The 22,879-nt window shown below is 45.5% G+C and overlaps 1 protein-coding gene across 1 annotated transcript in view; it reads left to right on the top strand.

Annotated features, from left to right (window-relative positions):
• The window catches only part of ESR1 (estrogen receptor 1), a 316,090-nt gene that overhangs the window by 147,908 nt on the left and 145,303 nt on the right, over positions 1-22,879 (top strand). The window contains exon 2 of the mRNA XM_069769174.1: positions 21,938-22,128. Coding sequence (XP_069625275.1) covers positions 21,938-22,128 — 191 coding nt within the window. The remainder of the gene's footprint in view (positions 1-21,937; positions 22,129-22,879) is intronic.

Here is a 22,879-nt window from a genome sequence, read left to right on the forward strand (position 1 = left end):
GCACAGCCCACATAGTACATTGCACAGCCCACGTAGTACATTGCACAGCCCAGGTAGTACATTGCACAGCCCATATAGTTTATTGCACAGCCCACGTAGTATATTGCACAGCCCATGTAGTATATTGCACAGCCCACGAAGAATATTGCACAGCCCAAATAGTATATTGCACAGCCCACGTGGTATATAGCACAGCCCATGCAGTATATTGCACAGCTCACGCAGTATATTGCACAGCCCACATGGTACATTGCACAGCCCACATAGTACATTGCACAGCCCACGTAGTACATTGCACAGCCCACATAATTTATTGCACAGCCCATGTAGTATATTGCACAGCCCATGTAGTATATTGCACAGCCCACGAAGAATATTGCACAGCCCACATAGTATATTGCACAGCCCACGTAGTATATAGCACAGCCCATGCAGTATATTGCACAGCTCACGCAGTATATTGCACAGCCCACACAGTTTATTGCACAGCCCACGTAGTATATAGCACAGCCCACGCAGTATATTGCACAGCCCACGCAGTATATTGCACAGCTCACGTAGTATATTGCACAGCCCAGGTAGTATATAGCAATGTGGGCATTATATCTCTGTTGAAAAAAGAATGAAAATAAAAAATAGTTATATACTCACCTTCCGTTGGCCCCCGGATCCAGGCGAAGGGTTTACCGATGCTCCTCGCGCACTCCGGTCCCAAAAGTGCATTGCAGTCTCGCGAGATGATGACGTAGCGGTCCCGCGAGACCGCTACGTCATCATCTTGCGAGATCGCAATGCATGGAGCGGTCACTGGAGCATCGCGAGGAGCGGGAAAGGCCTGTTCTTGATCCGAGGGGCTGACGGACGGTGAGCATATAACTATTTTTTTTATTATTATTATTTTTAACATTAGATCTTTTTACTATTGATGCTGCATAGGCAGCATCAATAGTAAAAAGTTGGTCACACAGGGTTAATAGCAGCGTTAACGGAGAGCGTTACACCGCAGCATAACACGGTCCGCTAACGCTGCCATTAACCCTGTGTGAGCGCCGACTGAAGGGGAGTATGGAGTGGGCACTGACTGTGGGGAGTAAGGAGCGGCTATTTTGCTGCCGGACTGTGTCCATCAGTGATTGGTCGTGGCTGTTTTGCCGCAACCAATCAGCGACTTGGGATTTCCATAACAGACAGACAGAAGGACAGACAGAAAGACAGAAGTGACCCTTAGACAATTATATAGTAGATATATATATATATTGTAGTTCCATGAAAAAGTTTTCACACCCTGTGAACTTATTTGTGAAGTGTAGAGGAAATTATACATTTTTCTAATTACTTTAAAAAGTTAAATCTGCATATTGTGACATGCATTTAAATTCAGCCCACTGTAGTCTGATACCCCAAAATTAAATTCTGAGTGACCAAATGCCTTCAGAAGTCACATAATTAATAAATGGAGTCTACCTCCATTTTTTCTCAATTTAACTACAGCTGTTCTGTAAAGACCTCGGAGGTTTGTTTGAGAACATTAGGGATCAAAAAGCATCATAAAAAATAAGGAACACACCAGATAGGTCAGGAGGAATAAAGTTCTGGAGAAGAGTAAAGCAGGGTTAGGTTATAAAAAATGGCCCAAGTTCTGAATATCTTTCAGAACACTGGTCAATCCATTATCCAAAAATGGAAGGAGTATGGCACAACTGCAAACCTAACTTTACTGAGAAATCAGCATTTGAATTGATACGCTGAAGCTTCTGTTACTCCAGCTCTATTTCCATTGCTTAGACCCCCAAGAATCCTATTAATATGATCATTTCTACACTTAGCACAAACTCTTTAAGGGTATGTGCACACGTATCTGTGAGGGCTGCGGATTTCTCCGCAGCGGATTTGATAAATCCGCAGTGCAAAACCGCTGCGGATTCTGCTGCGGGTTTACACCTGCACCTTTCTATTGGAGCAGGTGTAAAACCGCAGCGGAATCCGCACAAAGAATTGACATGCTGCGGAATGTAAACCGCTGCGTTTCCGTGCATTTTTTTCCGCAGCATGTGCACTGCGGATTTCGTTTCCCATAGGTTTAAATTATACTGCAAACGCATGGGAAACCGCTGCGGATCTGCAGCAAAATCCACAGCGTGTGCACATACCCTAATACTTGCTACGAAAAGAAGATGTTAGTGTTGTGCGAGAGACCGCCACCACTCAGTAAGGCACTACTAATGTAAACCCACAGTGCCGTGATGTAGTGACCAGTAGGGTTGAGCGAAACGGATCGTTCATTTTCAAAAGTCGCCGACTTTTGGCAAAGTTGGGTTTCATGAAACCCGACCCGACCCCTGTGTGGGGTCGGCCATGCGGTACGCAACTTTCGCGCCAAAGTCGCGTTTCATTGACGCAAAAAGCGCCATTTCTCAGCCAATGAAGGTGGACGCAGAGTGTGGGCAGCGTGATGACATAGGTCCTGGTCCCCACCATCTTAGAGAAGGGCATTGCAGTGATTGGCTTGCTGTCTGCGGCGTCACAGGGGCTATAAAGAGGCGTTCCTGCCGACCGCCATCTTACTGCTGCTGATCTGAGCCTAGGGAGAGGTTGCTGCCGCTTCGTCAGAAGCAGGGATAGCGTTAGGCAGGGTCCATTAACCACCAAACCGCTTGTGCTGTAGCGATTTCCACTGTCCAACACCACCTTTTGTTTGCAGGGACAGTGGAAGCTACATTTTTTTTTCCTCAGCGCTGTAGCTTATTGGGCTGCCCTAGAAGGCTCCTTGATAGCTGCATTGCTGTGTGTACGCCGCTGTGCAAACCAACTGCTTTTTTCAAAGCACAAATCCTGTTGTTCCTTCCTTTCTGCACAGCTATCTTGTTTGTTTGTCCACACTTTTGATTTAATTTGTGCATCAGTCCACTCCTTATTGCTGCCTGCCATACCTGGCTGAGATTACTGCAGGGAGGTAGTAATTGTAGGACAGTCCCTGTTATTTTATTTTTTATTTTTTTAATTCTCCCTAAAAAAATAAGTTGTGGGAGATTAAGATTGGCATTTCTGCTAGAGTGCCATCCCTGTGTGTGCCATCTCTCTCACATAGTGGGCCATAGAAAGCCTTTTTATTTTTCTGTTGTTTTTTTGGGGGGGGTTATAAATTCTCCCTGAAAAAAAAAAACAGTGGGAGATTAATATTGGCCTTTGGGCTTGTGTGCCAGTCCTGAGTGTGCCATCTCTCTCTCAAATAGTGGGCCATAGAAAGCCTATTTATTTAAAAAAAAAAAAATTTGGTTTCTAAATTCTCCCTGAAAAAATAACAAAAAACCGTGGGAGATTAATATTGGCCTTTCTGCTTGTGTGCCATTCCTGACTCCTGGGTGTGCCATCTCTCTCTCTCAAATAGTGGGCCATAGAAAGCCTATTTTTTTTTTATTTCGTTTCTAAATTCTCCCTGAAAAAATAAAAAAAAATCAGTGGGAGATTAATAATGGCCTTTCTGCTTGTGTGCCAGTCTTGACTCCTGGGTGTGCCATCTCTCTCTCTCAAATAGTGGGCCATAGAAAGCCTATTTTTTTTTATTTGTTTTCTAAATTCTCACTGAAAAAATAAAAAAAAAACAGTGGGAGATTAATATTGGCCTTTCTGCTTGTGTGCCAGTCTTGACTCCTGGGTGTGCCATCTCTCTTTCTCAAATAGTGGGCCATAGAAAGCCTATTTTTTTTTTTTATTTGTTTTCTAAATTCTCACTGAAAAAATAAAAAAAAACAGTGGGAAATTAATATTGGCCTTTCTGCTTGTGTGCCACTCCTGACTCCTGGGTGTGCCATCTCTCTCTCTCAAATAGTGGGCCATAGAAAGCCTATTTTTTTTTATTATTTGTTTTCTAAATTCTCCCTGAAAAAATGAAAAAAAATCAGTGGGAGATTAATATTGGCCTTTCTGCTTGTGTGCCAGTCTTGACTCCTGGGTGTGCCATCTCTCTCTCTCAAATAGTGGGCCATAGAAAGCCTATTTTTTTTTAATTTGGTTTCTAAATTCTCCCTGAAAAAATCAATTTTTTTTATTTGGTTTCTAAATTCTCCCTGAAAAAATCATTTTTTTTAATTTGGTTTCTAAATTCTCCCTGAAAAAATAAAAAAAAATCAGTGGGAGATTAATATTGGCCTTTCTGCTTGTGTGTCAGTCTTGACTCCTGGGTGTGCCATCTCTCTCTCTCTCTCTCTCTCAAATAGTGGGCCATAGAAAGCCTATTTTTTTTTTATTTGTTTTCTAAATTCTCACTGAAAAAATAAAAAAAAAACAGTGGGAGATTAATATTGGCCTTTCTGCTTGTGTGCCACTCCTGACTCCTGGGTGTGCCATCTCTCTCTCAAATAGTGGGCCATAGAAAGCCCTTTTTTTAATTTGGTTTCTAAATTCTCCCTGAAAAAATCATTTTTTTTTTATTTGGTTCCTAAATTCTCCCTGAAAAAATCATTTTTTTAAATTTGGTTTCTAAAGTCTCCCTGAAAAAATGACAAAAAATCAGTGGGAGATTAATATTGGCCTTTCTGCTTGTGTGCCACTCCTGACTCCTGGGTGTGCCATCTCTCTCTCTCAAATAGTGGGCCATAGAAAGCCTATTTTTTTAAAATTTGGTTTCTAAATTCTCCCTGAAAAAATCATTTTTTTTTATTTGGTTTCTAAATTCTCCCTGAAAAAATCTTTTTTTTTTATTTGGTTTCTAAAGTCTCCCTGAAAAAATAAAAAAAAAATCAGTGGGAGATTAATATTGGCCTTTCTGCTTGTGTGCCACTCCTGACTCCTGGGTGTGCCATCTCTCTCTCTCAAATAGTGGGCCATAGAAAGCCTTTTTTTTTTAATTTGGTTTCTAAATTCTCCCTGAAAAAATCAATTTTTTTTATTTGGTTTCTAAATTCTCCCTGAAAAAATCATTTTTTTGTATTTGGTTTCTAAAGTCTCCCTGAAAAAAAAAAAAAAATCAGTGGGAGATTAATATTGGCCTTTCTGCTTGTGTGCCAGTCTTGACTCCAGGGTGTGCCATCTCTCTCTCTCAAATAGTGGGCCATAGAAAGCCTATTTTTTTTTATTTGTTTTCTAAATTCTCACTGAGAAAATAAAAAAAAAACAGTGGGAGATTAATATTGGCCTTTCTGCTTGTGTGCCACTCCTGCCTCCTGGGTGTGCCATCTCTCTCTCTCAAATAGTGGGCCATAGAAAGCCTATTTTTTTTTTATTATTTGTTTTCTAAATTCTCCCTCAAAAAATAAAAAAAAATCAGTGGGAGATTAATATTGGCCTTTCTGCTTGTGTGCCAGTCTTGACTCCTGGGTGTGCTATCTCTCTCTCTCAAATAGTGGGCCATAGAAAGCCTATTTTTTTTTAATTTGGTTTCTAAATTCTCCCTGAAAAAATCAATTTTTTTTATTTGGTTTCTAAATTCTCTCTGAAAAAAAAAAAATGTGGGAGATTAATATTGACATTTGTGCTTGAGTGACAGTCCTGCGTGTGTGGCATCTCTCTCATTTGGTGCCACCGAAAACAGAGTGTGTAACATAGTGCCTGATTTTCCTTGCGGTCTCACCCACCTGTAAAGGGATATCTAAATCATACTGAAGTTATAGCTCACCGTGTAAGTTGTTTGACAGCAACAAATACCGTTACTTTGGTTACATTTTTAAAACAATGAGGAAGTCTGGTGGAAGAGGTCGTGGCCGTGGGCGTTCATTGTCAGCTGGTAATGATGGTAGTGGTAGTGGAGCATCAGGTGGTCGTGGGAAAAAAATATTGCACCTAAGTCTGGAGCTGTGGAGCCAGGTTCGTCGTCTGGCTACAGAAGGCCTCGAACGCTCCCTTTTCTGGGAGTAGGAAAACCGCTTTTAAAGCCGGAGCAGCAAGAGCAAGTTTTGGCTTACCTTGCTAACTCAGCCTCTAGCTCTTTTGCCTCCTCTTTTGAAACTGGTAAATGTAAAAGCAGCGCGTCGTTAGTGGATGTTCACGGTCAGGGACAAGTCGCTTCCTTGTCCTCTTCAGCAAAAACAACAACAGAGAAGGATGCAGCAGGCGACACAACAGGTTACTCCATGGAGCTCTTTACACATACCGTCCCTGGCTTAGAAAGTGAAACAGTTAACATGCCATGCCCATTACAAGTTGAATCTGACATGGAGTGCACTGATGCACAGCCACAGCCAGACTACTATGCTGGTTCTTTGACTCAGATAACAACATTGCCCTCGCAGGGTACTGATCCAGAATCAGACCCTGATGAGACTATGTTGCCCCATCACGAACGCTCTACCACCGACTTACACGGTGACACAGACGAAGTTGCGCACGAGCTAGAAGAGGTGGTTATAGATGACCCAGTTGTTGACCCCGATTGGCAGCCATTGGGGGAACAGGGTGCAGGCGGCAGTAGTTCTGAAGCGGAGGAGGAGGGGCCACAGCAGGCATCAACATCGCAACAGGTTCCATCTGCCGTGCCCGTAGATGGGACAAAACGCGTGGCAAAGCCAAAACCTGTTGGAGGACAGCGTGGCCATCCGGTTAAAGCTCAGTCTGCAATGCCTGAAAAGGGATCCGAGGCTCGAAAGAGTGCATTCTGGCATTTTTTTAAACAACATCCAATAGATCAGCGCCAAGTCATCTGTCAAAAATGTTCAACTACCTTAAGCAGAGGTCAGAATCTGAAAAGTCTCAATACAAGTTGCATGCATAGACATTTAACCACCATGCATTTGCAAGCCTGGACTAACTACCAAACGTCCCTTAAGGTTGTAGCACCCTCGGCCAATGAAGCTAGTCAGCAACGCTACATCCCTGCCGTCACTGTAAGGCCACCATTTTCCGCACCACCTGCAGTATCTGTGCAGGTTTCTTTGCCAGGCCAAAGCAGTCAGGGTCAGGGAATCACCAGTTTCGTTGTAGGAAACACTGCATCTAGGGCACCGGCGGAAACAATACCGTCTCCAACCGTCTCTCATTCTGCCATGTCCACCGGCACACCCGCTAGTTCCACGATCTCCAGCTCTCCAGTCCAGCTCACCCTACATGAGACTCTGGTTAGAAAAAGGAAGTACTTATCCTCGCATCCGTGTACACAGGGTTTGAACGCCCACATAGCTAGACTAATCTCGTTAGAGATGATGCCCTACCGGTTAGTTGAAAGCGAAGCTTTCAAAGCCCTGATGGACTACGCTGAACCACGCTACGAGCTACCCAGTCGACACTTCTTTTCGAGAAAAGCCATCCCAGCCCTCCACCAGCATTAAAGAGTGCATCGTCCATGCACTCAGGCAATCTGTGAGTACAAAGGTGCACCTGACAACAGATGCATGGACCAGTAGGCATGACCAGGGACGTTACGTGTCCATCACGGCACACTGGGTGAATGTGGTGGATGCAGGGTCCACAGGGGACATCAATTTCGGGACAGTTCTGCCTAGCCCACGGTCTAGGAAACAGTTGGCTGTAGGTGTTCGCACCCCCTCCTCCTCCTCCTCGTCCTTCTGCAGAAGCGAGAGCTCGTCCACAGACCGCAGTCGCCCAACCACTCCATCCGCAGCTGCCACTGTTGCACACCAGTTGTCTCATTATGGGCCAGCTACTGGCAAGCGTCAGCAGGCTGTATTGGCTATGAAGTGTTTGGGCGACAACAGACACACCGCGGAAGTTCTGTCCGAGTTCTTGCAGAGAGAAATGCAGTCGTGGCTGGGCACAGTAGAACTTGAGGCATGCAAGGTAGTGAGTGATAACGGAAGGAATTTCATGGCTGCCATCTCCCTTTCCCAACTGAAACACATTCCTTGCCTGGCTCACACCTTAAACCTGGTGGTGCAGTGCTTCCTGAAAAGTTATCCGGGGTTATCCGACCTGCTCCTCAAAGTGCGCGGACTTCGCTCACATGTCCGCCGTTCGCCCGTACACTCCAGCCGTATGCAGACCTATCAGCAGTCTTTGAACCTTCCCAAGCATCGCCTAATCATAGACGTTGCAACAAGGTGGAACTCAACACTGCACATGCTTCAGAGACTGTGCGAACAGAGGCGGGCTGTTATGTTTTTGTGGGAGGATACACATACACGGGCAGGCAGTAGGATGGCACACATGGAGTTGTCAGGTGCAGTGGTCGAAGATACAAGACATGTGTCAAGTCCTTCAGTGTTTTGAGGAATGCACACGGCTGGTTAGTGCAGACAACGCCATAATAAGCACGAGCATCCCCCTAATGCGTCTGCTGATGCAAAGTTTGACGCACATAAAGGAGCAGGCATCTGCAGCCCAGGAAGAGGAAAGCCTTGATGACAGTCAGCCATTGTCTGGTCAGGGCAGTGTACAGGATGAGGTAGCGGGCGAACAGGAGGAGGAGGACGAGGAGGATGATGAGGATGAGTATTTTTTTTAATGAGGAAGCTTCTCCGGGGCCACTGGAAATTGGTTGCGTGGCAAGGCCGGGTTTTGGTTTTTTGAGGTACACAAGTGACGTAGATTTGCCTGAAACTGCCCCTCAACCAAGCACAACCGCAGATTTGACAACTGGAACTTTGGCACACATGGCGGATTATGCCTTACGTATCCTCAAAAGGGACACACGCATTACGAAAATGATGAACGATGATGATTACTGGTTGGCCTGCCTCCTTGATCCTCGCTATAAAGGCAAATTGCAAAATATTATGCCACGTGAGAGCTTGGAACTAATATTAGCAACCAAACAATCAACTCTTGTTGACCGTTTGCTTCAGGCATTCCCAGTACACAGCGCCCGTGATCGTTCTCACACGAGCTGCAGGGGGCAGCAGACCAGAAGTGTTAGAGGTGCAGAAATCAGAAGTGGCGTTGGACAGAGGGGTTTTCTGACCAGGTTGTGGAGTGATTTTGCTATGACCGCAGACAGGACAGGTACTGCTGCATCAATTCAAAGTGACAGGAGACAACATTTGTCCAGTATGGTTACTAACTATTTTTCATCCCTTATCGATGTTCTTCCTCAACCGTCATTCCCATTTGATTACTGGGCATCCAAATTAGACACCTGACCAGAATTGGCAGAATATGCATTGCAGGAGCTTGCTTGCCCGGCAGCTAGTGTCCTATCAGAAAGAGTATTCAGTGCTGCAGGTTCAATATTAACCGAAAAAAGGACTCGTCTGGCTACCCAAAATGTTGATGATCTAACCTTCATTAAAATGAACCACAACTGGATTTCGAATTCTTTTGCCCCACCTTGCCCGGCCGACACCTAGCTTTCCTATGAAAAGGTATTGCCTGTGGACTACTCTGAATGACTTTACCAATCTCGTAATTTGCAGCAGCTGATTGTCCAGCATACGACATGTTTACACCTCCCTAAATGGTCAAACTCCCCACACGGGGCCGTGGTATCGCCACTTGGCGCAAGCACCCGTGAGAGTGCTGTTTGTCTGAAGAGGTGGGTGTGCCCGCTTTTGGTCGACGGCACTGCCACTGGGTCCCTCATAGTACAATAAAGTGTCTCTGGCGGTGGTGGTGCGCACCTAACGTCAGACACACTGTTGTAACATGAGGGGCCCTGGGCCTGTACCGCCGGCCACAAGAGAGTTCCCCCACCCCCAGCTCAAACATTGCTCTACCACTTGCACAATTATCTCTCACAGTTCCACCAATGTTTAGTCTATGCGCTGACATCCGTAAATTCCTGCCACTGACAATACCATTGTGTTGACATGTATGATGGTACTTAACATAGTCAGGGGCAGTGTCCTATATTTACCCAAGTAAATACTTTGTGCCAAATTACTAGGTCTGAAACTACGCATAGGAGCCCATCCCTGTACCTAATGATTGCACCCTTTTGTGTTTTCGTTTTGTTGTAATGTGAGACATTAACATGTATTTATTGTTTGGGACTACTAACTGGCAGACACTCATTACAATCGGCCTCCGCTGACAACACCAATGCTGCCTGTGTACCCCTGCAAGAGAATTCAAAGTGTCTACAGCCAATTTTTATTATGTTAGGCCTTCGGAGCCTGTCTGCGGTCCCTCCTTCCACTAGGCCTCCACTGACCTGTCTACTGCTGCCCGTGTACCCCTGGAACCAATTTTAAAGTGCCTACAGCCCAATTTTATTATGTTAGGCCTTCGAAGGCTGTCTGCGGTCACTCCTTCCAATAGTTCTCCACTGACCAGACCAATGCTGGCCGTGTACCCCTGGAACCCAGGTGAAAGTGCATGGAGTCTACTTTTTTTCTTTGTTTTATATTTAGGAAGCCCAGATGAACTACGCTGTACCACGGTTCAAGCTACCCAGTCGACATTTCTTTTGCGAGAAAAGCCATCCCAGCCCTCCACCGGCATGAAAAAGTCTGCATTGTCATAGCACTCAGGCAATCAAACAGTAGAAAGGTGCACCTGACAAGAGACGCATGGACCAGTAGGCATGTCCACAAAAAGTTACGTGTCCATTACGGCGCACTGGGTTAATGTGTTGGATGCATGGTCCACAGGGGACAGCCTACAAAGTCTGTCTGCAGTCCCTAATTCAAATTGTCCTCCGCTGACCACACCACTGCTGCCCGTGTACCCCTGGAACCAATTTTAAAGTGCCTACAGCCTAATTTTGTTATGTTAGGCCTACTACGCCTGTCTGCGGTCCCTCCTTCCAATACTCCTCCACTGACCACACCACTGCTGCCCGTGGACCCCTGTAACCTATTTTTAATTGCATAGAGCATCCTTTTTTTAATAGTAGGCGTACAAAGTCTGTCTGCGGTCCACTATTGAAATTGTCCTCCACTGACCATAGCAATGCTGCCTGTGTACCCCTGTAACCTTTTTTAAACTGCATTGAGCCACATTTTTGGTTTAAGGCCTACTACCTGTGTCTGTCTGTGCCACTCAATACAGCTGTCCTCCTTTGAAAAAAGCAGAGCGTCAATAGTCTTGTTTTCAGCCTCTAGGAATTTGAAAACTGCATTGGGGCTACTACTTCGGTAGGGCCTACTAACGGTGTCTGCCGCTCCAAGGTGTTCCCCAGGTTTCCTTGCCATTGCTTAGGTCTTCCGACTCTCGTTTAGTAGTTGTTGAAAACAACACTGCATTAGGCCTACAAATTGGGTATGGGGTGTAGAGACGGTGTGTTCCACTCCAAGGTGTTCCCCAGGTTTCGTCTACATTGCTTCGGTCTTCCGACTCTCGTTTAGTAGTTGTTGAAAACAACACTGCATTAGGCCTACAAATTGGGTATGGGGTGTAGAGACGGTGTGTTCCACTCCAAGGTGTTCCCCAGGTTTCGTCTACATTGCTTCGCTCTTCCGACTCTCGTTTAGTAGTTGTTGAAAACGACACTGCATTAGGCCTACAAATTGGGTATGGGGTGTAGAGACGGTGTGTTCCACTCCAAGGGGTTCCCCAGGTTTCGTCTACATTGCTTCGGTCTTCCGACTCTCGTTTAGTAGTTGTTGAAAACTACACTGCATTAGGCCTACAAATTGGGTATGGGGTGTAGAGACGGTGTGTTCCACTCCAAGGTGTTCCCCAGGTTTCCTCTCCATTGCTTCGGTCTTCCGACTCTCGTTTAGTAGTTGTTGAAAACTACACTGCATTAGGCCTACAAATTGGGTATGGGGTGTAGAGACGGTGTGTTCCACTCCAAGGTGTTCCCCAGGTTTCCTCTCCATTGCTTCGGTCTTCCGACTCTCGTTTAGTAGTTGTTGAAAACAACACTGCATTAGGCCTACAAATTGGGTATGGGGTGTAGAGACGGTGTGTTCCACTCCAAGGTGTTCCCCAGGTTTCCTCTCCATTGCTTCGGTCTTCCGACTCTCGTTTAGTAGTTGTTGAAAACAACACTGCATTAGGCCTACAAATTGGGTATGGGGTGTAGAGACGGTGTGTTCCACTCCAAGGTTTTCCCCAGGTTTCCTCTCCATTGCTTCGGTCTTCCGACTCTCGTTTAGTAGTTGTTGAAAACAACACTGCATTAGGCCTACAAATTGGGTATGGGGTGTTGAGACGGTGTGTTCCACTCCAAGGTGTTCCCCAGGTTTCCTCTCCATTGCTTCGGTCTTCCGACTCTCATTTAGTAGTTGTTGAAAACAACACTGCATTAGGCCTACAAATTGGGTATGGGGTGTAGAGACGGTGTGTTCCACTCCAAGGTGTTCCCCAGGTTTCCTCTCCAGTGCTTCGGTCTTCCGACTCTCGTTTAGTAGTTGTTGAAAACTACACTGCATTAGGCCTACAAATTGGGTATGGGGTGTAGAGACGGTGTGTTCCACTCCAAGGTGTTCCCCAGGTTTCGTCTACATTGCTTCGGTCTTCCGACTCTCATTTAGTAGTTGTTGAAAACTACACTGCATTAGGCCTAAAAATTGGGTATGGGGTGTAGAGACGGTGTGTTCCACTCCAAGGTGTTCCCCAGGTTTCCTCTCCATTGCTTCGGTCTTCCGACTCTCGTTTAGTAGTTGTTGAAAACAACACTGCATTAGGCCTACAAATTGGGTATGGGGTGTAGAGACGGTGTGTTCCACTCCAAGGTGTTCCCCAGGTTTCCTCTCCATTGCTTTGGTCTTCCGACTCTCGTTTAGTAGTTGTTGAAAACAGCACTGCATTAGGCCTACAAATTGGGTATGGGGTGTAGAGACGGTGTGTTCCACTCCAAGGTGATCCCCAGGTTTCCTCTCCATTGCTTCGGTCTTCCGACTCTCGTTTAGTAGTTGTTGAAAACAACACAGCATTAGGCCTACTAGTTGGGTTGGGGCCTTCTATCTGTGTCTGCCGCTCCTTGCTGTTTTCCTCCAGTGAACAAAGCTGTGCCGCCGGTTTACTACTGTTGCCAATTTTGAACTGCATTTAGAATACTTACTGATTTGGGCCTACTCTCTGTGTCAGCCTCTCATTCCAGTTGTTCTCCACTGAACAAAGCAATGCCCCCTGGTTAGTCCTGTTACCAATTTTGAACTGCATTTAGCCCACTTTATTCTTTGGGCCCAAATCTGTTTCCCCCTCATCCTGCCCATTGCCCAGCCAGTGATAGATGAGTCTGCTGGTACATTGACCCATAACGCAACATTCCCCATGCACGCTACACTGCAAGATTGTGACCCTGCTGAAAGTCAGGTCCCCCTTCCCGCATACTATACCACATTACACGGGGACAAAGAGGAAGGTGCAGATGAAGGTACAGGTTCCTTCATCAGGTGGGGGGAGGAATACTCGTTGGCGACGTCACTGGCACAGGGCCTCTCATAGTACGCAAAAGTGTTGCTGCTGGTGGGAGGCGCCCCCGCCGTGCAAACACACTGCTGTACTTTGAGGGGCCCTGTGCCAGTGCCAATGCCAACGAGTGGGCCCCCCCTGCTTGCTCAGGATCACAGCACTTGCAAAGTTGAAATACTTACCTCTCCCTGCTCCACTGCAGTGACGTGGTCCAGATGTCCTTGGCCCACTAATTGCTTGAACCAGCCCTACCCCCCACAACTTTAGCCAAATGACCCCCAATTTCAAATGCCTTACAATTATTATAAGCTAAACTACGATTGACAAGCTTCAGTAGCAAGAATGGATGTTTTTGCCAATACAATGCGCTCTGTACATGTTTTCCTGGCCTCTATTCTCTGCCGACTATGCTCCCCCATTGACTTGCACTGGGTTTCATGTTTCGGTCGATCCCCGACTTTTCGCGATAATCGGCCGATTCCACTCGACTCGACTTTTGAGATAGTCGGGTTTCGCGAAGGTCAAGGTCGCTCAACTCTAGTGACCAGGAAAGCCATTACTAATTTATGTTATATGTCATAAGGTAAGTGTGTTCTCTATTCCTTACATGATTATCCTTGCGACACCAGCTCCTTGTCTTGTCTTGTGAGGAGGTAAACTATTTAATTCTATGCTGCCCTCTCCTGCCTTGTTTTGGTATTACAACTTGTAGTACTATGCTGCCCTCTTCTGCCTTATTTTGGCATTGCAACATGTTTTTCTGATTTGAAGATAAGTTGCAGTTGGAGGTGGTGTGTGCGGGACGAAAGGCACTTTATGGATGGTTTTGCTGGGGAGAAGAGATAGAAAATCTGATTAAGGTCAGTTTGATCCTTCCCCTTCATGCAGCACAGTTAGTCAAATGAAAAGTTACCACCATCTTCCCAAGGCCGGGACCGAGAAAAGCCTTTATCCTGTTCGTGACGCCATTTTTTAATTTGACGCACCGCCTTGTGAGATGCATGGCCTAGTATTTCTGAGGATGGTTCAGTCATGGTGACTCCGATGGCTTTAACAATCCCTACTTTTGGTGGCAATTATAAAGGGGGAGACGACGGATAGATGAGACTGTGAGTTATGTTGATGCCCGCAAGGGATGAGGCTGCGGACGAAAGAAGCATACTCCGGGGTCTCATGCAAACTTGAAAGATGAACTTTACTGAAGGCTTGTAACAATCCTTATATTTTTCAATATAACAGTCATGGGTAGCCGATAAAATTTTTCTTACAATTGCGATGGTCAAAGTATTTTCTCGGTCCTGGCCTTGGGAGGATAGTGGTAACTTTTCATTTTACTAACTGTGCTGCATGAAGGGGGAGGATCAAACTGACTTTAATCAGATCGGTGTATTCAGGGAATCTGCTTCGCAGTTCTACACTTCATTCGCTTGTCTCAGCACTCTGTTGCTGTAAGATGCGGGGCACTCCGAATAGGGTGCTATTTGTACACCCTGCTTGTCCCAATCCAGGCGCCCCAATTTTCTATCTCCTCTGCCCACCCAAGCCAAGTGCCTTTCATCCAGCACGCACCACCTCCAACTGCCACTTATCTTCAAATCAGAAAAACACATTGCATTGCCAAATTAAAGCAGAAGAGGGCAGCATAGTACTACAAGTTGTAATACCAAAACAAGGCGGGAGAGGGCAGCATAGAATTAAATGGTTAACCTCCTCCCAAGGCAAGACAAGGAGCCGGTGTCCCTAGTGTAATAATGTAAGGAATAGAGAACACACTTACCATATGATATATAACATTATTATTATTATTTATTGTTATAGCGCCATTTATTCCATGGCGCTTTACATGGGAGGAGGGGTATACATAATAAAAACAAGTACAATAATCTTAAACAATACAAGTCATAACTGGTACAGGAGGAATGAGGACCCTGCCCGCGAAGGCTCACAATCTACAAGGGATGGGTGAGAATACAGTAGGTGAGGGTAGAGATGGTCATGCAGCGGTTTGGTCGATCGGTGGTTACTGCAGGTTGTGGGCTTGTCGGAAGAGGTGGGTCTTCAGGTTCTTTTTGAAGGTTTCGATGGTAGGCGAGAGTCTGATGTGTTGAGGTAGAGGGTTCCAGAGTAGGGGTGATACGCGAGAGAAATCTTGTATACGATTGTGGGAAGAGGAGATAAGAGGGGAGTAGAGTAAGAGATCTTGTGAGGATCGGAGGTTGCGGGTAGGTAAGTACCGGGAGACGAGGTCACAGATGTATGGAGGAGACAGGTTGTGGATGGCTTTGTACGTCATGGTTAGGGTTTTGTACTGGAGTCTCTGGGTAATGGGGAGCCAGTGAAGGGATTGACAGAGGGGAGAGGCCGGGGAATAGCGGGGGGACAGGTGGATTAGTCGGGCAGCAGAGTTTAGAATAGATTGGAGGGGTGCGAGAGTGTTAGAGGGGAGGCCACAGAGCAGGAGGTTGCAGTAGTCAAGCCGAGAGATGATGAGGGCATGGACTAGGGTTTTTGCAGATTCATGGTTGAGGAATGAACGGATTCGGGAAATATTTTTGAGTTGAAGTCAGCAGGAAGTGGAAAGGGCTTGGATATGTGGTTTGAAGGAGAGATCAGCGTCAAGGATTACCCCGAGGCAGCGAGCTTGTGGGACTGGGGAGAGTGGGCAGCCATTTACTGTAATGGATAGGTTCGTTGGGGGGGTCGCGTGAGATGGGGGAAGGATGATGAATTCTGTTTTGTCCATGTTAAGTTTCAGAAATCTAGCGGAGAAGAAGGATGAAATAGTGGACAGACATTGAGGGATTCTGGTTAGAAGGGAGGTGATATCTGGTCCAGAGATGTAGATCTGTGTGTCGTCAGCATAGAGGTGATACTGAAAGCCATGAGATTCTATGAGCTGTCCCAGGCCAAAGGTGTAAATGGAGAAGAGCAAGGGCCCAAGGACTGAACCTTGTGGGACTCCGACAGAGGGCGAGGTGAGGAGGTGGTGTGTGAGTGGGAGACGCTGAATGTCCGGTCTGTTAGGTATGATGAGATCCAGGATAGGGCCAAGTCTGCAATGCCAAGGGATGAGAGGGTCTGTAATAATAGGGAATGGTCCACTGTGTCAAAGGCAGCCGACAGGTCGAGGAGGAGGAGGACAGAGTAGTGTCGCTTGCTCTTGGCGGTTAAGAGGTCATTGGTGACTTTAGTTAGGGCAGTTTCGGTGGAATGGTGTGACCGGAAGCCAGATTGTAGGCAGTCAAAGAGGGAGCAAGAAGAGAGATGGGAGGACAGTTCAAGGTAAACGTGTTGTTCCAGTAGTTTGGAGGCATAGGGGAGAAGTGATATAGGGCGATGGCTAGATACAGAGGATGGGTCAAGAGAGGGCTTTTTGAGGATACGTGTGATGGAGGCATGTTTAAAGCTTGTGGGGAAAACACCAGTTGTTAGTGATAGGTTGAAGAGATGGGTTAGGGTTGGGATGAAGATTGTGGAGAGGTTTGGGATGAGGTGGGATGGGAGCGGGTCGAGTTCACAGGTGGTGAGATGCGATCTTGAGAGTAGAGTGGAGAGTTGATCTTCTGTAATGGTGGAGAAGTTGGTTTTGGAGGTGGAGGGCTGGGAAATTGGGAGGAAGGGCTCTGGGGGTTGTTGACCAAAACTGTCTCTAATGCTATCAATCTTCTGCTTGAAAAATGAGGCAAAGTCTTCAGCGGAGATAAGTGGGGAGGGAGGAGGTGCTGGGGGACGGAGGAGAGAATTGAAGGTGTTGAATAACTGTTTAGGGTTGTGAGAGAGAGAGGATATGAGAGATGAGAAGTAGGTTTGTTTAGCTGTGGCGAGTGTGGTCTTGAAAGTAGTGAGGGACTGTTTGAATGCGATGAAGTGCTCGTTAGAGTGGGATCTTTTCCATCTGCGCTCAGCAGCCCTGGAAGCTCGCCTCAGTTCTTTGGTCAGGCTGGTGTGCCAGGGCTGTCTGTTGATTTTGTGAGCTTTGGTATGTGTAAGTGGGGCAGCAGATTCCAAAGCTACAGCTATTGTGGTGTTATATAGAGCGGCAGCGTCATCCGCATTGTGTATGGAACTTATGCCTGTGAGGGGGAGGAGGGATTCAGAGAATGAATGTAGGTCAAGATGTTTAAGATTTCTGCGAGGGTGTGAAAGTTTGTGGGGTGGGGATTGTAGACATGGAGTGGAGAGGGATGAGAATGTGAGAAAGTTGTGGTCAGAGAGTGGAAGAGGTGAGAGGTTAGATAGAGAGCAGAGGCGGGTGAAGATGAGGTCCAGTGTGTGACCGTCTTTGTGAGTGGCTGCAGAAGACCATTGAGTGAGGCCGAAGGAGGAAGTGAGAGTTAGAAGTTTAGTGGCAGCTGAGAGTGAAGTGTCAATGGGTATGTTGAAGTCGCCCATGATGATAGTGGGGATGTCCGCAGAAAGGAAATGAAGTAGCCAGGTGGTGAAGTGGTCAAAGATGGTGGTGGCTGGCCCTGGGGGGCGGTAAATGACAGCCAGTTGGAGGTTGGTGGGGGAGTAGATGCGCATAGAGTGCTCCTCAAAGGAAGGGAGGGTAACAGAGGGTGGCAGTGGGATTGGGGTGAAGGAGCAGTTATCTGACAGGAGAAAACCAACTCCTCCGCCATGTTTGCTGCTGGGGCGGGGTGTGTGGGAAAGGTGGAAGCCACCGTAAGAGAGTGCAGCAGGGGAGACTGTGTCAGAAGGGGTGAGCCAGGTTTCGGTGATGGCGAGGAAGGAAAGTTTGGTAGTAACAAAGAGATCATGGATGTAGGAGAGCTTGTTGCAGACAGAGCGAGCGTTCCACAGAGCTCCTGTTAGTGGGACTGGAGAGGCGGGGGCTGGGCGAATGGGTATAAGGTTAGAGAGGTTACGGAAGTTTGTGATAGAGCGTGGATGGGAGATAGAAATGATTGTGGGAATATGGTGAGGAGGACCAGGATTTGGAGAGATATCACCAGCAGTGAGAAGGAGCAGAGAAAGTGTTAGCAGGTGGGAGCAGGAGAGGGCATGAGGGGGCTGTCTGTGCTTGGAGACAGAAGATTGTATGTTAAGGATCAGTTCTGAGGAGGAGGTGAGGTGGATGGGGAGGATTGAAGAGGAGATGAACAGTTCCTTACTTGGTGTGGGGATTGGGGGAGGTAGCAGAAAGTGAAGGATTATAGGGGTGAAAGTGAAAACAAACAGAAACATTGTTTACAATGACTGTGGCCAGTTACCTTCAGTTCCCTTCAGGTTCAATTCAGGTTTTAATTCTCCTGTAATCCACACTTTTAAGGACAAACTTCTGTGGGATCACACTGCAGACTGAAGTCATTGCAGACTTTTGCTATGCAATATATGGCAAACTAAGTGCGTTCAGGTGTGAAGCAGAGAGGAGTGGTCTCTGCTCATCTTGGTCAGAGAATTAAGAGTGGACAGATGCATACAATCAGGCCTGAGTAAACAAGGTCATAAATATCACAGGGTAAGCTGGGGTTAGCTGAAAAGCATACCATGAGAATGCTAGGAGCAGAGGAAAGTCTGTGTGGAAAGCTGGGTGATGTACTATGTGCACTTCATAGACAGACAAAGCAGGAGAGCAGGCTGGAGAGCTGGGTGGATAAACATACCATGAGAATGCTAGGAGCAGAGGAAAGTCTGTGTGGAAAGCTGGGTGATGTTCTATGTGCACTTCATAGACAGACAAAGCAGGAGAGCAGGCTGGAGAGCTGGGTGGATAAACATACCTGTTGGAAGAATAGAGATGCTTGTTAGAGTGCGATGGTGGCAGGTAGCAGGGCACAGTCTGTATACATACATTAGTAATGGCTTTCCTGGTCACAACAGCAGCAGCCTCCACAAAGGGGCGGAAGGATAGTCAATAAAGCCAGGTCAGCAACAGACAGGAGTGCGGTACCAGTGGGGAGAAATGAATGAGTAATCAGAAACAAGCCAGAAGGTCAGAGCCAAAATATGTCACATTCACATCCAACAGATGAGATATATGAGATAGATGGGGCATTTTAACATGCAAGCGACACACATTTGAATGGACTTGGTTTTATTTCTAGAATGGGTCTTGGCAGTCCACTCCAGCTATTTTGAATGATATCGCTCATGATTGTAAACCAGATGTAGCTTGAAATCACTTTAGTAGATAGGGCCTTTACTTAATGATGTGTGAGGTGTATTAATGAGAACTGCACCTTTCACAGTTGGCTGCTCCCACTCATGACAAAATCTAAAACATTGATTAAAAACACTAAACTTTCAAAAGAATGTATCACTCCCACAGAAACAGTAGTGAAGTCACATAACTCATTTCTTCATTCTACATTCAAAATAGTTAAAACAAACTGTACAAAAAAGAATGAAGCATTAAACGGGGTAAGGAAAGTAGTCTGTTATTTAAGTAAAATATATTATAGGATTATACAGTTGTGCTCAAAAGTTTACATACCCCACAGAATTTTTGCTTTCTTGGCCTTTTTTTGAGAGAATATGAATGATAATATCAAAACTTTTTTTCTACTCATGGTTAGTGATTGGGTGAAGCCATTTATTGTCAAACTACTGTGTTTTCTCTTTTTAAATCATAATGACAACCCAATGCATCCAAATGACCCTGATTGAAAAGATCACATACCCTGGTGATTTTGGCCTGATAACATGCACAGAAGTTGACACAAATCATGGCTACTAAAGGTAACATCCTCACCTGCGACCTGTTTGCTTGTAATCCATGTGTGTGCATAACAGCTGAATGAGTTTCTAGGATCCAGACAGACTCTTGCATCTTTCATCCTGCCACTGACATTTCTGGATTGTGAGTCATGGGGAAAGCAAAAGAATTATCATTGGATCTACGGGAAAAGTTAGTTGAACTGCATAAAACAGGAAAGGGATACAAAAATATATCCAAGAAATTGATAATGCCAGCCAACAGTGTAATTGTCCAGGATGCAAAGAAAAACCCACAAATAACATCAGCTGAAATATAGGACTCTCTGAAAACTAGCGTCATGCTAGACAGCCCAGGAATTTACAGGAACTGGAGGATTTTTCCCCAAAATTGGGCTGCTTTACCATCTGAGAAAATAAAGAACCTCATCCACAACTACCACAAAAGACTTCAAGCTGTCATTGATGTTAGAGGGGGCAATACACAGTATTAAGAAATGGGGTGTTGGGGTTTGCGGATCGCACTAAATATAAATTATGATGAAGTGCGATCACAACCCGGGATCCACCATGCAGTGATATTAAGCTGCAGCTAGTGAACAATGGCAGAGCGAAGCTGCTAGCTAGCTCTATAAACACCCCGAGTTAGAGGTCACTCAGTTTCAACAGAGCGCTAAATAATAAATAAATCTTTATTTTTATACAGCGCTAACATGTTCCGCAGCGCTTTACAGTTTGCTCACATTATCAGAAAGAAAAGCACTCAGAACTTTACCCTGTTAGACGTCACAGGAGTAAAGCAGTAATAATGCTAGTTGGGGTCCCTATACCTTAACCCCCAGGGAATTCTATGCTGGTGGTTGTGCCTGCTCTGAAACTCAGCTGTGCCAATCGCGCACACGACCGGAGACAGATGCTAAGCCCAAGCGGGAGTTCCCATCCTACACTGCCTGCCTAGACACATAATTGACGTGCTAGAATCGGCACACGTGCACACACAGAGTGGTAACGTATCCACCAACATACATAACATAAATGATCTTAGTGCACTGACGCTCACTCCAGGAAATCTTTTATACATTCCTGTTCAAGTCCAGCCAAACAGGACCTTGCTCATGGACAAATCCGGAACTGCCACGTCACCCGAGCAGCTGACGACCAACCACCAATGAGAGGCCGCCACCTTCACTAGCATGCTCAGTAGGGCGATTTCTGGACTTAGCTTCTGGAACGCCTGTTACTATAGCTTTGGCTGGAGAGCCCGCAGTAACCAAGCGAACAGCACGAGTCAGAGCTGAAGCAGAATGGAAGACCGCAGAGGCAGACAAGGCAATCTACCCTGTGCAGTGTGAGAATCCTGGTGCCTAACATGGGGTATGTGAACTTTTGATCAGGGTCATTTGGATGTTTTGGGTTGTCATTATGATTTAAAAAGATAAATCACAATAGTTTGACAATAAATGCCTTTACCCAACCACTAACCGTGAGTGGAGAAAAAAATTTGGTGTTAACATTCATATTCTCTGAAAAAAGGCCAAGAAAGCACAAATTCTGCCAGGGTATGTAAACTTTTGAGCAAAACTGTATATTATATATATTGTATAAATAATATAGAATAATTTATCATAATAAAGGGAACCTGACACCAGATTTTCCAAAAATAAAGTACGACCACCACCTTTAACGCCTCTTTTACAGCATTCTAGTAAGATGTATATGAGTCCCCTAGCCCCTCTGCATAGCACAGAAGAAGAGCTTTTCTTATACTCACAGATGGCGTGGTCAAATGGGCATGGCTGGTCTTGATTCAATCTTTAAGTTGGCCCACTTTTCTGCCTATGCATCAGCTGTGACAGAAAAGAGGCACTGGCTTAGCTATTGAAATGAGCCAGTCAATCACCACCTTCATTTACAGAATGTCAAATTGACTCAGAGGAAGCTCCTATGGTGAAACTAAGTCTGAAGTAGAGCTGCCAGGGCCCGGGACTGAGTCTAATATCTTGACATCTGGGCAACTTTCATACTTAAATTACATTAGTAAGTTTCATCTATTTTTATTATTGTTATTTTAATTTCTGGTTCATTTTTGCAGGTCAGGTTCAGATAATAGGCGCCAAAGTGGAAGAGAACGAATATCTACTTCTAATGAAAAGGGATCCCCACCAATGGAGTCCAGCAAAGAAACTCGATATTGTGCAGTATGCAGTGACTATGCATCTGGATACCACTATGGAGTATGGTCATGTGAAGGTTGCAAAGCTTTCTTCAAAAGAAGTATACAAGGTATAGGAAATTTTATTTCTGCCCTAGTATACAGAAGTGTACAAGTTGTAGAAGGGTTCCTTTCTGCCATAGTAATAGAAGTATACAATGTATAATATCACTTATTTATGCCCTAGTAACAGAAGTTTAACAGGTATAGTAGGGTTCCTCTCTGCAGTAGTAATAGAAGTATACACATTATAGTAGGGCTTTCTTTGCCCTGGTAGCGAAGTGTGCAAAGTATAGTGCAGTTTTTCTCTGCCCTAGTAATAGAAGTATACAAAGTATAGCACAGTTTCCCTTTGCCCTAGTAGTAGAAGTATACAAGTTATAGTGCAGTTTCTCTCTGTCCAAGTGTCCTAAATGTAATTGTAATATAGGAGCAATTTCTCAGACCATCTATTGAGAGGATACATGTAACCCTCATATTGAGCTTAGAAGCATGACTTTATCATAAAATGTATATGGAAAAAGAGCTGAAGAGTATCACTCCATTTGACCTCTTTTACTCTCTGACCCTGCTGTGAGCAGGTAATTGAAGTAGATTATCTGATGGAAAACAGACATGAAATCTGGGCACAGAGGCTATGAGGTGATACTTTTCTCACCTGAGTAAATACATTTCCTTTGCTCAAAGCAGCATTTGGCCAAGAATGTCAAACGCTTTGGCACCGGATAGCAGATATGAATATTAGATTTTTTGTGACCAGTCTAGGTTTTATTGTTATAGTTGATATTTTTTTTGTGTTGTAATGAAGTGGTGAACATAATA

This window comes from Ranitomeya imitator, chromosome 5, assembly GCF_032444005.1.
Source record: "Ranitomeya imitator isolate aRanImi1 chromosome 5, aRanImi1.pri, whole genome shotgun sequence".
Classification (NCBI taxonomy): Eukaryota; Metazoa; Chordata; class Amphibia; order Anura; family Dendrobatidae; genus Ranitomeya; species Ranitomeya imitator.